Genomic DNA, 16,314 nt, shown 5'->3' with positions numbered 1-16,314 from the left:
AATGAGTCATTTTTTGCCTTATAACGTACGAAGTCCAATACAGTGGGAGGAAATAAGTACCTGGAGAGAAACTGATAAATTAGGTTATTTTTATTTCTTATGTATATGTATAAGAATCTATCATTAATGAAAGGTTAGATTCTTAAATTTAGTGAGTTTTTATCATTTCATTTCTTAAGCTATCTCCATAAGTCTTCAGTATATAAATCTATATTTTATATTTATTACTCGATTCTGTTGGCTAATTTTATTGGAGTATTTCCTTATTATTAAATTGGTATTTAACATACGTTGAAATTTTTGCCCTTTTAACTATCTTGCAACTGAGTTTTGTGTAAGCCATTTAATATCAAACCAACCAAATTTTCTTGTTATACTCAGGATCTGGTTGAATTATAGCTCTCAATGAACAAGTCAGACAGTATATTTTTAAGAATGTACTTAAAATTTTTCTACTCATTTTGTCATATTTTAAAATTTGAAACAGTGGAATACGTTATTGCAGTTCTTAAATACGTTATACGTTCTTAATGGTGTTGTATGTTCTTAAGTGGGGTTCTGTGGAACCCTAGGGTTCCATGGAAGGTTCACAGGAGTTCTAAGATTAATTCTTAAAACCAGATTAGTGATAATACCTGAGATTAAATTCTTTAAACCAGAAATGATTTTAAAAACCTGTAATATATTTTGCAAACAAAAAACCAACAATTTATTAGACATTTTGGTTATTTTTGTAAAATTAAGTGAAATACTAATTAAAAAATTAAGCTTAAAAAATTTTTTTTTCCTCCAGTAACTATTGAATTAATTATCAAAAAGATATCTGTTTATAAAAATGTTTACATCATTATTTCTATTTCTCAATTTTTCAATTCAAAATTAAACTACCTAAAATGAGGGATTATGCTTCTCTGATAACCATTATAATAACTGTTCATTTTCGAAAACTATGATTCAGCATACTTTATCCAACTAATGCGTACACCCAAAACTAAATCATATACCAGGGGTCTGTCCAGGCCGAATTTACTACTGTTTAGTTGTACCTTCACAAATTCAACTTTAGGAAAAACTGTAGTTTCACAAAATATTTTTTCTTAACATTTTATTTTTTTATCCCTTAAGAAACAATAAATCCATATTTTTGTGTTGATTTTTTAATATATTTTTTAATTTTTCACAAATTATGTTTAAATTTTCACAAAATAGGTACCTCTCAGGAAAGCCTAGACAGACCCCTGTATACTATTACAGACCTACAAATTCAACTGTTTATTATAATTTTGGTTGATAAAACATTAACTATAACTATAATTTTGCAACTATAATTGGTAACTATAATTTTAATTGATAAAATGATGACACAAAAAATTTTATTCTTCATTATTATCAAAATAAATTTTTTAAGTATATTTTGCAGCTGCTAATTTCATTTATAAACTCTTCGGCTGTTCTGAATATTCGGCAAAGTACTATTTAGAGAATTATTTTTTGACCAAGATTTTTTGGGAGAAAAGTTAATAGATTTAATAAAGAATAATCTAAAATCGTATTATTCTATACATTATTAGAAATAGCTTTTAGGCATATTTTTTAAGTTCTAAACTTGCTAATTTATGTTCTGAAAGACCATGGAAAAGCAAAATTTGAAAAATTGAAACTAGACTACTTTATACTGAACCATGAGTTTTGTAATGTTAATTTTTTCTTTTTTAATTATATTCAGGCAAGTCAGTTACATCATTCTTTCAACACTTAATTTGTTTAAAATTGAAATGTTTTTTTTTTCTTTTCATTTTTGCTTGTTTTTCTGTTTTAATTGAAGTGAAGCATGTTTGGAATTTTTTCTAATAGACTTTGTTTTATTATTGTCTCTTTTCTTGTAGAGTAAAAGGTAATTAGTAACATAAAATACTGTGATTCTCAACTCTAGTTATATCTCAGAACTAAAACCAATTTTTTTTCTGTTTCTCTTTTGATTTTTTTAAATCAGCATTTTAATTGTGACCACATTTTTTAAAGAGCGTTTCTAATGAACATTATTCTTTTATGGGTCACTTTTTTCTAAGCATGAAGCAATGGGAAAAAGTTAATTTTTCATTTAAAAATTAAAATGGAAAATTAGAATGGAAAATTAGAATGTTTATCTTTAAAATTTTCTTTCAAAAATTAAGATTGAATTCTATTTTTTCTGTTTTGCTATTGTATAAAATATTTGTTTTTATGATAGCGCTGCATTTTAACTGCGCTTGTAATAATCTCTTTTTAATGTTTTATGGATTATTTTTTTACGAAAAATATTATTTTAGCATCAAAGTTTTATTTTTTGGAATGAAGAGGATATTTTTCTATAGTTCTTTTTTCAACTTTACATCTTCAGTTTTTTTTTAAATAGCTGTTACTCAATTTCTTATCTTAAATATTTTTAATTATCTTAATATTGAATTATCTTTATTCTCTTAAACATTTAAAGTTTTTTTTTCTCTTTACCCATACCAATAACACAGCTAAGTTTTGATTTTTGATTATTTTTCAATAATGACTAAACTTATTTGTATATAAAAAATAATATATATTAATGATTTTTTTTTAAAAAAAAAGTTTGCTGTCCATCGACTTTTTGGCCGAATATTTGGTTTTTAGCTGTTTGGCCAAATCACTATGTGTTACATCCCTAAATTAAATATATAACATGTGGCAACTAGAAGTTGTGGCATTACATTATTAATGTGTTTTTGATGATATCCCATTCTCTACGGCTAGGCATTTTCCCAATCTTTCAACTTAGTTTTTCTCCTTTCTCATCATGTCAGACATTATGTTTAAAGGATATCTTACTGTGCTTGTTTTTTCTCTCCTTTGCTTATTTATTCAAATTGAAGAAAAAATTTAAAAATTTTGAACGACCAAAAAATTTTAGACTATTATCGTCAAGTTGACCTAGTCCTTGTCGAAGGAAAATTAAAAGGTTAACGTTCCCAAATTTATTTTGAACCTATAATTCAATTTTATGTTATATCATTTTATAAGTGGGTTTCAATAACTTAAATACTTTAAATTTATATTTTAACTTTATATTTTAAATTAACTTTTTCAGTTCCAAAACTGAGTCAGCCCATAAAGAATTTAAGAAAGCTATTGGTGCTGCTGTTTGTAAATATAATGCAGAAAAGAAAAGCCTGCAAATTATAGTAAGTATAAAGTACAATATTAAATCATTACAAATTTTGTTGTAAACTTTAAAATCTGGTTGTTTATATGAAAGTTATTAGGTTTACAAGTCTGGATATTGAATTTTGAGCATTACATTTTGACTAAGATTGCCAAATTAATATTCATCTTTGACTTTAATTTTTCATGTTCATTATTCTTTGATGTAACAATTTGTTATAAAATTGCCCTGTATTAGAAATTTTTTTAAAAATTATTTAGTTATTACCAACTCAATTAGTTATTACCAACTCAACTATATCCAACTCAATTCCTGGTGTCATTGTTTGAGGTCAGTTCTTTTATTCATGAAGATATTTACTGGTAGTAATTTTATTTCATCAATTATTATTGATGATTTTTAGCTTCGAGAAGCAGACCCTGTATTCCACTATTAAAATATAAAGATTTTGCTTTCTCTCTGTAAAGATAAAATTTGTTTTGTTTTTTGAATTCACATTCATTGCAATTGAAAAAAATATTGGTAATACACAGCAGGGATGAAAGACTTCCGCGAAAAAGCGGAAATTCGCTTTTTCCACCCAATTTTTAAAATTTCCGACCATGTTTAAAAAACAAAAATTTTTGGGGAGTCCATTTAGAGAAACCCAAGTCTCCTGAACGATAGTCGGATTACCGTGACTTCCGCTGCAGAGTGGAAAGGACTCTAAGCGTTTCGTTTCGACCTCCGATATTTGAATTTTTTTGGTTGTCGATTTTTTTGTTTTCGCGATTTTTAATCAGACGATTTTAATATCAATCATCGATTTTCGTATTTAGCTGATTTAAAACTTACGAGTTGTGATTTTTTTCCGCAATTTAAATATTTTACTGGCAATTCTTATTCACTCAATTTAAAAATCTAATATTGCGGTTTGTATTTAAGCGTTTTTAAAACCCAATAACGCGATTTGTATTCTCGCGAGTTTAAAATCCAAAATTGCGATTCATATTCACGCATTTTTAAATCCAAAATTGCGATTCGTTATCACGCAGTTGTAATATCAGATATCGTTTTTCGTATTTGTTTGCTATTTAAAAATTACTCATTGCAATTCGTTTTCACATGATCTAAAAATTATGCTTCGTGATTCTTATTTACATGATTTAAAAATTCAATATCGCAATTTAATATTTTCGTGTTTTGAAAATCCAACAGCTCGATTCCTATTCACGTGATTTTAAAATCCAAAATCGCGATTAATATTCGCACGATTATAAAAATCCAGAATCGCGATTCATATTCACGCGATTTTAAAATCTTAAATAGCGATTAATATTCACGCGATTTTAAAATCTTAAATAGCGATTAATATTCACGCGATTTTAAAATCTGAAATAGCGATTCATATTAACCCGATTTTAAAATCCAATATCGTGATTCATGTTAACGCGATTTTAAAATCCAATATCGTGATTCATATTAACGCGATTTTAAAATCCAATATCGTGATTCATATTAACGCGATTTTAAGATCCAATATCGTGATTCATATTAACGCGATTTTAAAATCCAGCCGCGCGAATCATATTCTCGCGATTTTAATATCCAAAATCGTGATTCATATTCACACGATTTTAAAATCCAATATTGTGATTCATATTCGTGAGATTTTGAAATCCAAAATCGCGATTCGTATTCACGTGATTTTTAAAATCCAATATCACGATTTTAAAACCCAAAATTGCAATTCATAAGAAGGATGATTTTAAATATTATGAATTTCCTAAATGTCCAATACAAATAAAAATGTCCTAAGTGCAATATTGATATAAATTCTTAATACATACCACAATTCACCAAGTTTAGTAAGATGGTTGAAGCTCTTTTGTTAAAAATGGAACTTTATCTTTCTAGAAAGTGTTTAAAGTTGAAAGTTTTTGCATCCTATTCATTACATTATGACAATACTGTTCCATTCAAAATTGTTTATTCATTCATCATGACTTTTATTTAAAATTATCATTTCATCAAAATTCACTCTCTATCGATAAGTTAAACTAGTTTTCTGTGCGGAAATTCTTTGATTTAAATTTTATCTGTTTTTTAGAGATGTCTGTGGTGTTTAAGTTCTGTATGTATTTAATTTTAATGATGGTTGAAATCTGTGGCAGCCATTATATCTTGCTAAACACCATTAAGTATCAGAGCGTTTTAGTATATTAGCAGCAGAAATATTGAAATTATTTCCATCCCTGTAATGAGATAAGATAGAAAACTAATCCCGATGCTCCATTTTGTGCTGTATTTTTTCCTCACTCCTATTGAGTCATAACTTGAGTAACTTATAATGCTATTGCTCTAAAGAAGCAAGCTCCTTCAGCAATAAATGGTACAACAGTATTCGTCACTATAGCAGTGTTTATTATCTAATAAAATGAATCTAAATAAGTGCTTAACATATAACTATTTATTTAACATTACTTAAATTATTACTTAACCCCATCTGGTACAATAAGTAGACCAGAATAACCTTATCATGCTGAGTGCTGTAAGCAAAAGGTTATGACAACCTAACAAAATTAGTTTTTTTAGATGACTTCAGTGTTGCCAATTTATATAGAGAAATACACAAATTTTTTGTGCATTTTTGGAGATATAGAATTTTTTGTGCATTTAGCCGCCTAACTTGTTTCTCTCCCTGAAATTGGTTAAGTTGTTTCTTATCATAAAAAAATTGTAAAATTGTGATTTTTTCTTTGTAAAGTTGTCATTGTTAAACAGAGTTGTTTTGTAAAGAAAAAAAAATATTAAATGTTGTCACTCTCCGTAACCTGATTTAATGTTTGTGCATAAATTTGATTAGAAAGAATCTTCAATCAATTTTTTGCCAAATCTTCATTGAATAATGAAAATATATTTTATTATATATTGATTGTTTAACATAAAATTTTTTTGGGGGTAATATTTCAATGTGTGATCTACCAATGTAATCAGGGCTCTGTCTAGGTGTTTTTGAGAGGTACCTGTTTTGTGAAAATTTAGACATAATTTGTGAAAATTGAAAAATCAACACAAAAATATGGTAAGGTAAGAAATTATTTTCAAAAATTGTCACTAAAAATAAAAATCAATTATGAATGGTAAATTTCTTAATATTTTTCCCCATAAATTCAAAAAATAATTTAGCTATTTTATTGTTTGTGCTTAAAATTGTATCCAAATTTTAAAAATCCATTAAAATCATTGTCGATAGTTAATTTCAACTTGAATTTAATAAAACCTTGCCATTTACAGTACTAGCACTAGAAGTTATTTTTATTATAAGAACATTTTCACCTAGGTCATACAAAAAGTTTTGCAGAGAAAAAAATGTTTAATGAAAACAAAGGTCTGTTTGAATAAATTTACAATGGTGTTTAAGATACTGTTTAGCATAATGTTCGAATTTCGATTTCCTAGAAAGTTTATCGAGGGAAAGCCTTTTTGTTTCATTGTTTAAAAAAAATTAGCAAAAAAAAACTTGCTTTGATATGATGTAAGCGACCGGTTAGGCTTACCATTTTGCACTATCTGACCAAACACGTGCTACCTTTTCGTAAGAAAACTGGCAGAAAAAATCCTATTTTCCATAGATTGCAACAGGAATGGGGCTAGCATGAGAACTTGTTTTTTTAAAAAAGTATTTTGTGAAACCATCGTTTTTCTTAAATTTAAGTTTATGAAAGTACCACTAAGCGGTAGTAAATTTACCCTAGAAAGACCCCAGGTAATAGACATTTATTTTTTTCTTGTTGAATATTTTTTAGTTTTGTTTTTTTAGTCCCAAAGCTTGGTGTACATTTGCCTGGTATACCCTATACTAATAATTTTTAAGGGTAAGTGGTACCGTATTATGCCAGAGTAATGCCACCTATTCATACGCAAAGCTGTTATACAGAAAGATCACATATAGGGACAATACCTTTTTGGTTTTAATTTTCTTTGTAAAACAATACATTTTTCACCTATAACTTTTATAGTTTCAATTTAGTTCTATAGTTTCAAATTTCTAATGACTATAGTACTACATAGCTGCCTACTGTTTCGATTAAATTGTATTTCTTCCGGTTTTTCTAGTCTTGTTCCATAAATACTCATTTTACTGATTTTCTTTCGACGCAGTGCAGCTATAAAATCTAGAAGCAGGGCATGTGATTTGCCTTGAATATTGTAGAATTCTACTTTTCTCAAGACCTTAGTTAGAAATAGTTTGCACAAATTATTTGGCTCTTCCTTTCTATTATGCTCACCCTATTATAAAATTAAAGTTTTGGGTTATATTATCTTTCTAGAGGAGTAACATACCTGTTTGTATAACTCTTTAAATATTTATTTTAAGGAGGAATGTAAACAACTTATCTTCACTGTTTCTTTATTATAAATACCTCGGAAATGTGTTGTAATATTGCCATTGTGAATATTGTTTATCAGTTCAAGCTTTGGTGTGCTAGCTTGTTTTCCGTTTCCAAGATGTTATAAAGTTTCCCAGGAAACTCAGTGCTTCGGCACAGATCTGTTTTTCTCCTTCGCAGTTATTAGTAGTTTTCATACTTAATTCAAAATGAATGATTCTTGAAACTACAAGTAGGTTGTATTGTTTCTTCTTCGTCACTGTGCTCCAATAATTCTGCATCTAGCACTATAATCATTTATTTGCAAACTTTCGCATATCCAAAACTTATAATTGTACAAAATTTTGTAAGTTTTGCTAAATCTCACTTGAATCCCATTAAAAAGTATCTTAGTTAGCAAATTTTCGCCCTTTTGAATGTTTAGAATCTGCTAATATCGTGATTCGTATTCGCATGATTTTAGTAACAATAATCAAATTTTCTAACTACCTACTTTAAAAGTTACACATTGCAATTTGTATTCATGCATTTTAAAAATAGTATGTCGTAATTCTTATTCACACAACTTAAAAATCCAATATCAAGATTTGTATTTATGAGTTAATAAAATCCAATATCGCGATTTGTTTTCATGCAGTTCTAATATCAAACATCCATTTTTGTGTTTACACACGCTTTATAAACCATGTATTACGATTCGTATCCACACGATCTAAAGATTATGTATCATGATTCATATTTATGCGATTTAGAGATTCAATATCACAATTTGTATTTTCGCGATTTTAAAATCCAATATAGTGATTCTTATAAGAAGTTTTCTTGAATTAGTTACTATAAAAATGTGATATTCTTCGTTAGTTAGTAGTTTAATTAAAAATGTTAATTCAAAAAATTATGTTTTAATATGAAAAATGCATGGTTTGTAAATTCATATCTTGATATAGATATTTTACATATAAAATTTTCAGGGTTTTTAACCTTGTGTCACTGTTACTCCTGGTTGTCTTATTATGCTTTATGTTCTTATTTGTATTTTTAACAAGTTGGAAGTTATGGTGCTGGTACATGTTTGTGTTTTTAGTATATTTAAAACATTAAACTGTAATAACTAAAAGGTTCAACATCCAAATTTATTTTATGAAAATTATCTACCGAAAGACATTAACCAATTTTTAAAGATTGACAGTGCTCTTTTTGTTTTTTAGAATCGTTTTTGTTATTTTTATATTAGTTCCTGTTCCCTCAATTATTTTCCTCTTATCTTTTATCTAGAAAAATGAGAGATAAGTGGATTTTACCTTATAATTATGTTTTAAATAGATTGATTTTTTTGAGTACTTTTTTAGTCTGTTTCTTTATGAAAATGTTATTGTAAATGCAGTCAAACCCCGCTATAGTGAACCTTCAAGGGACCAGAATTTTGGTTCATTATAACCGGGAGTTCACTATATCCGTTACGCAGGCAATTTAACTAATGGTTCCCAAACTAATGGTCCCCAAAAAATGAAGAAAAAAATCAGTCAAAGACCGAAAAAAGTTCATTATATACAATTTCCTCACTATTTTGGTTCACTATATCCACAAAAAATAACACGTGTATAGCAAGGCACGGGACCAAACATTTCGTTCATTATATCCGGGAGTTCACTATAAACGGTGTTCACTGTAGTGGGGTTTGACTGTACTTTGATTACCCTTTTTAATAAGTATATTGATATCATTGATTATTTTACTTTTAGTTGGCTTTTTTCTGAGAATATTTTAGTTTTTTTCTTCCCAGGGAAGGCATGAAGGACTGAAGAAGAGGGCGTGCATGCTCAGTGACATGCACTTTCGAAATCTTCGCCAAAAAGTGTTGCTTCTGAACAGGACGGAAGAGGCAGCTCGCCAATTAGAAGTATGTGCTTACTTGTATATACTTTTTATTTGTTTAATTTTGAATATTTTTTTTGTAATGTTTTATTTTTAAGCATTTTTGCCACTGGTTTTATATAAATTGTTATGCCTTTATTTGCTTGGAAAAATAATTACAGGGTTGCCACAGGCTACTAAAATGCAACTATTTACTACTATTTTCGACCTTAGGCGACTATGGCGACTTTTTTGCCTGAAAAGGTTAAGAAAGCAAGTATTTTCAGGAATAGGCGACTATTAGGTAGTTAAGTATAATAATTTGATTGTTTTTCAACCAATAAATACTCAGTCATTTTTAATTATAAAAAAATTAAGACAAGGCTTATCTTTATTTAATTTACTTTTATTTTTGAGAAAATCAAAACAAATGTTTAAAAAAATTTGGCTATTAGTTAAAACAATTTTTTTTTTTAATTAAATAAAAAGTTTAGTAATGTTTTGGCGTTTTTAATAATTTAACATAATACTTTAAGTATTTTTTTAAAATTTTTATTAAAATTCTTTCAATACTTGTTTGTTTTATAATTTGTTCGATAGTCAGTATCATTTTTAAACAAATAAATCTTTAGTCGATTTTATTTTCAAAAATGAAAATAATAATAAATAAGTTAAATTATTTTTGCATTTATTAAGTACGGAATTTGACTATTTGACTAAATAAATAAATAAAAAAGGGGCTAATGATGTTTCAAAAGCATGTTTTTTTTCCAACAAATAATAAGAATTTTTTTTTTCTTTCTAAAGTAGACATTTCTTTGGTTTGTTTTCCACTTTCGTTTTTTTTCTTCTTTTAATTTTTAATTCATGTATGTAAAATAATTTGTTACAGTATTATTATTTTTAAACCAATAAATCTTTTTTAATTCTTTATTTCATTTTTAATTTAAGAAAAATGAAATAAAGCTTGGGTTTGCTTTTACTTAGACTTCTTTATTAATTTAATTGAAAAAATTAAGCAATGGTATTGATGTCATAGTAAAATATGTTTAGAATTAATATTTTCTTTTGTACTAGATTTATTTATTTTTATTTATTTTTGATTGATTTAAAGATTTCCCATAGGTAATTTTTGAACAAATGCTAAATTGCGATACATCACTATATCGTGATGTCTAACTGACGATGTATCACGATTTGAAATTTCTGACATCACCCAGTCCTAATAATAGTATTTGACAATTAAGCTATAATTTTAGTTATTTGGCTACTATTTTTGATAAATTTTTGTTCCTGTTCAGGCAACTATTTTCTTAGTTTTAGGCAACTATTTGCATGCTTGAGGCTACTAAAACCAACTATTTTTGTTCATTTTTTACTGTGGCAACCCTGGAATTATAATAGGACCTAGTTGATGTGTGACCCCTTCTTTCTCAAAAGCAAGAGAGTGGGGAAATTCCAAGACATGGGTTTAATCATTAGAATAATAATTCAATCTGGTTAAGAGGAGAAGTAACATTTCTGGGAAATTAAAAAAAAAAAAACCCATATATATATATATATATATATATATATATATATATATATATATATATATATATATATATATATATATATATATATATATATATATATGTATATATGTATATATATATATATATGTATATATATATATATGTATATATATGTATAATAAATAAATAAATACAAGAAAACACTAAGAAAGTTAAGAAAAACAATAAGTATCATTTATTGCGCTTAAGCTGCAAGTACTTATATATATATATACCGTATATTCCGGCGTATAACGCGCACTTTTAATACAAAAAATAACATTGGAATTTACGGGTGCGCGGTATACGCCGAATATCAAAATTTATAGATTAAAGGTTTTCTCGCCCTCCAACATCCAAGTGTTCCACTGTTTTTTTAAATTGGCTTTAAATGGTTTGTTTAAGCAGACATCCAATGGCTAAACTAATGGTGTCAATCCGCCCGGAATAACTGCCATACCGGTGTTACATAGTTTCAACAATTATTTTGTATTATCTGTAAGGTGGGACCGAAACATGTCCCACACTAAAAGGCTTTCTGGTTTTCTTACGCAACCAGGATGGATTTGCCAGACATTTTTTACCCACAATTTAACACCATTTTCGTCCATCCAGCCTTTTTCGTGGACATGAAGAAATATACCTATTGAAAAATTACATTTGGGAAGAGTATATCTTAAAATTTAAAAAATGTATTAGAAATTAAGGGTGCGCGTTATACGCCGGGGCGCGTTATGCGCCGGAATATACGGTATATATATATATATATATATATATATATACATATATATATATATATATATATAACGAGTTACACAGATATTCAAGTTAGTCATGTGATACCGAATAGGAGCTTTTAGTCCTCAGTTAGTTTCTATTGTTAGGTTTAAACCCTCTAACACCTACCTATCACTTGATAGGAAACATGGTTAATACCTCCTTAAAAGTAAACCTCCCACGATTCACAAGAAGAAAAAAAGTAATGCATACCTGTAAGGTATGAAGACCTATGGAGTTGATTATTTACAATTGATCATCTGTCAAGTGTGAATATATGAACAATTCCCAGATAATATTTCTGTTCTCTTTCCCCCCCCTCACCCGCTGTGTTAAATACAGTCTTCAAATTGATAGGAAAAGAAATTTTCAGTGGGGAAGAAGCATTTAAAGCATTTAGGACGTCATTTCAAATTGAGGGGTCTCGTAACCTGTGTCGTCCAGATGAAAAGATCAAATGATGCCACTGTTCGAATTATTTCACTAGACCAGTATCATTTTCTCTCCTTTCTTTGCAAAAATAAGGCAAGTAGACAGATTGATTCTTTCAGGGTGGCCACCCACCTGGAAAACCTTGAAAACCTGGAATTATCAGGGAATTTTTTTATACTGGAAAAAACCTGGAAATATCAGGGAAATTTGGATAAAAACCTGGAAAAATCAGGGATTTTTAAAGAAAAGCTGGAAATTTTTCTTTGGTGATTTTTCAAATTTCACTAATTTAAATTATTTGCTAATTTTCTTAATTTAAATTATTTCATCCATTATACCCACTTTTTTTTAGCGGAAATGTATCGCCAAACAGTTGAAATATCATCAACTTAGCGATACTTTGCTTGCATCAAAATTTGCTCCATTATAGTTCTGTTAAACTAGAATGCCATATAAAATTCTTCCACGGTTGCTAAACAAATGTGGAAACTTTTGACCGCTATGGGAATTTAGGAAAATTTAGGTAAGATTCTGGTGGAAAAAGGGATTAGGATATTAGCTTCTGTTTTTAAATTCTGTCCTTGGGCTAAATCCATTTATGGCTCAAGTTTGTTCCGATGCTTTGGTGGTTATTTTTTTTCTCTATTTTGACAAAATGTTTTTGTATTTTTAACTTTATAAAATTCTCCAAAAATTAGTTGGTTATAATTTTATGATAATAGATTTTATATCGCACTCTTTTTCTGAAAGCTTTTCTACTCCTATTCAAAGAAATCTGTGAATTATTTTTTCTGAGCAAACCAACCACTCACACATTTTTTTACAATCACTAACAGCAATGTTTGTCGACAAATTGTTACAATTGTTGCATTAATGCTAATTTTTTCTATTTCATTTTAACCTCTTATAACATATTTTAATTTTAAACAAAAAAGGCTCCTTTGTTGGTCAATATATGATTTTTGATTCAAAATTTTGTGCCAAAACATTAAAAAATAAATAAAAAATCTTGAAAATTGTCAAAAGAAATTATTTTTTTCAAGATGATATGTTAAAAAATAACATTTTGAATAAAATATTTTATAATGTAGACACTTTTCTTGTACACATCCTATACTTTATAAGAAAAAAGAAACAAAAACCTGGAAATTTTAAGATTTTTATCTGGAAAACCTGGAAAAATCAGGGAAATTTGAAATCTGATTTGAGTGGCCACCCTGTTCTTTAGTAATGAAATAGCTTAACAATATTTTTTTGTAATGGATGGCAAAGAAATCACATGCTTTAAAAATGATGAAAAGTTGCATATTTTCTTCTTGCATTTTAAAGCAGATTTATTTATTTTTTTTAAATTTAGGAAAAGTTGTGTCTGGTTTGAAACGATAGAAAATAACATTTTGGGGCAAAAATGACTGTCCGCTTCCAGTTACGAGAGTGTCCACTATGTGGAAAATGTACATAATGGTTTATTCATTGAATATTCACTGGGGATTAAAAATATGTCCGTATTGAGAGGCGTCCGTTTTGCAGGCGTGTCCATAACGGGAGGTTTCACTGTGTGTTTAAATATAGAAATATATATATAAAATGTAATTTTATTACCTTTTTGTAACTTAGTTTCCTGAAATATGATACTTTTGCCTGCCATAATTTTTTATTACTTTTAACTTATTACTTCAATTTGAATTATCGTAAATGAATAAAATTTTAGTTCAAACTTTTTAAAATGGAAAGCATTTATAAAACAGTGGCAGATTTTAAATTGGTTTTGTAGAAATTCTATGTTTTATTTCCATATTTTTACTGAAATTTTCTTTCTCTGACAAATTCTTCGTAGATAGCTGTATCTTTCATTATCGAAATGTTTAATCGTAACTCTTTATGCTCTAATTTTTTTTTTTTACACGCATTTGAACTAAAAATAAGTTTTTTTTCTTGTTATGTTTGCAAGTATAATGTTAAGGTCTTATATGAAAGGTCTTATATTCTCCCATTAAGATCACAATAAAATGCTTTAAAATCGTCACACAAGGGCTCCCAAATTTCCTTTCTCCCTGTGTTTTGAGGCTTTATATTTTTTCATATTGTGTGTATAAGAATAATAGACATAAATTTATTTCAAACCACAGTAAGCTGTGAAATGTTATACTGTTAAATGTTATGAATACCTTTTTAAAATTTAAAAATTGGTGAAAGTTTCGTGGGGAAAAAAAACTATGTTGAGAGGGAAACTTTTCTATTACGTTAGCAGTTTCTGGTTGGTAAGGTTACCATCAAAGCTTTCAATGCCTGGATGTGCCTACCATAGCTTGAATTGCCTGGTAGTTTTGATTAGCATTGGTTTTTCATCTGAACTTTGAAGCTATGCTTTTGTGTAAAATCTTCATCCATGTTGGTAATTTAACTTAAAATGCTAGTCTAGTTAATTTTAATTTTAAATGCTAGCCCAGTGTAAATTTTCAAGAAATTTATTGTACTATTGTTTTTTTTTTTTTTAAAGTTTGAAAATTGTCTGTTTTTTTCTATCTGATCTACTTTGTATGGATAGATTAAGAATGCTTGAATAAGTTTTAAAATCATGTGCAAAAATCTTTATATATGAGTGTAAAGCCTATCATTTTACTTAAAAGCATTTTGTTTTCAATAGCGCTTGGAATGTTTTAGCTGCTTTATGATCGAAGCATATTTGTTGGGTGTGAAAATATTTGAAATGCCTATTGTATTTTAAAAATAATTACATTTATTATTGTTGTTCACTAAAGCAATGATTTCAGATTGCCATAATTTTAAGGTATTTTGATGGATTAAAGTAGGATAATAAGTGACCAACTTGAATGTGTATATATTTTATGTGTTTATTATATATATTTTTTCTGATATACATGTGTTTAGCATAATTAAGTTATACGTTTTACATATTGATTATGTGTAGTAGTTTTTGGTTTGTGCTTTTTCTGATATAGGAAGTGAAAAGTAGCATTTTTGGCATATTTCATTTTTACTATCAAAAAGATAAAAATGCTGCACAGGCAAGATAAAATTTATCCAATGTGTAAAAAGATGTATTGACTGTACGTTCGTGCAAAATCAAGGCATCATTACTAGGGGCAAGAAATAGTTTTTTTTTGTTCGGTTTTCTACTAAAATTTTATACCCTTTGCAAACATACCTTTACTAAGAGTCTGCAAGTAAATACCCTTATAACTTATTTATTTTTGTCTGAAAACAACCAAAAATATATCTTAATATATTAAAGATCTGATGTGATTTTTCTGTCAAAGGAGAATGCATCAAATGATTGGATGGCAATTATCTTATAATTATGCATAGAAATATCTAATATGTAAGCAGATGCTTTTATGAAAGTATTTTTCTCAATTCACAATGTTGATTTATATGTTTGAAATTTTTATTTGAAAGATAATCAGGCTTTTAAATTTTGTATTATGGCTACTAATTTTTATTAATTTGATATTTAGATTGTTATTGAAATGAGATCTTATATTTCATGTAAATCTTTTTTCAATTTTCAGACAATCATAGGTGCCTTTCTCTAGTCCAAAGAAAAAACGAGTGGACTAAATTCCATACTACTATTAATCTCTCTCTCTAATTTGTTTTTCAAATTTTTTAGCAGAAAAACCTTTTAATGAAGACATTTTTTATTATTTTTTGCTAAATGATCAAATAATGTCACTGCAATGAAGGAATCATCTTTTGTTGAATCTGAATCAGTTTGAGTTTTTCTAATGTTAGAAATATTTGGCAATTTTTTATTTATTGAGTTTTTTTATTAAATTTATAGAGCTAGATCAAAAAATTGATGATGAGGAAGTGAAAAATAGACATGAATGACTCCAAGTCAAAGTAGTGGTTCTTTTATACCGCGATTGGTGTAAACAGATGTTCAAGGTAGATTTTATTGCTGTAAAAAAAATAAACTAAATATGACGAATTTTTTTATTTTTTAGAAAAAATAATCACATTAATATGTTATGAGCCATTATATTACTGTGTTTATTTTTTTGGGAAGTTAGTTTTAGGTAGTTACCTTAGGTAGTTTTTATGGAAGGGTACTTTTTGAAGTCATAGAGAAAAAAAAAATTTGAAAATTCTGCTGAAGAGTGATAAGTTGTGTTAATAAATCAAATAA

At 27.6% G+C, this 16,314-nt stretch overlaps 1 protein-coding gene across 4 annotated transcripts in view; it reads left to right on the top strand.

The window, feature by feature from the left end:
- The window catches only part of Fmr1 (synaptic functional regulator FMR1), a 44,094-nt gene that overhangs the window by 17,290 nt on the left and 10,490 nt on the right, over positions 1 to 16,314 (top strand). For 2 of the 4 annotated variants that reach the window (XM_016052124.4, XM_016052128.4), the window contains exons 6-7: positions 3,098 to 3,191; positions 9,314 to 9,445. In XM_016052124.4, coding sequence (XP_015907610.2) covers positions 3,098 to 3,191; positions 9,314 to 9,445 — 226 coding nt within the window. The remainder of the gene's footprint in view (positions 1 to 3,097; positions 3,192 to 9,313; positions 9,446 to 16,314) is intronic. The other 2 variants (XM_016052129.4, XM_016052125.4) reach the window with 1 other exon arrangement.

Source organism: Parasteatoda tepidariorum, chromosome 2, assembly GCF_982258835.1.
Source record: "Parasteatoda tepidariorum strain Cologne lab strain chromosome 2, Ptep-v5.0, whole genome shotgun sequence".
Taxonomy (NCBI): domain Eukaryota; kingdom Metazoa; phylum Arthropoda; class Arachnida; order Araneae; family Theridiidae; genus Parasteatoda; species Parasteatoda tepidariorum.
The sequence above is the reverse complement of the archived record's forward strand: the minus strand, read 5'-3'. Positions and strand labels throughout refer to the sequence as shown.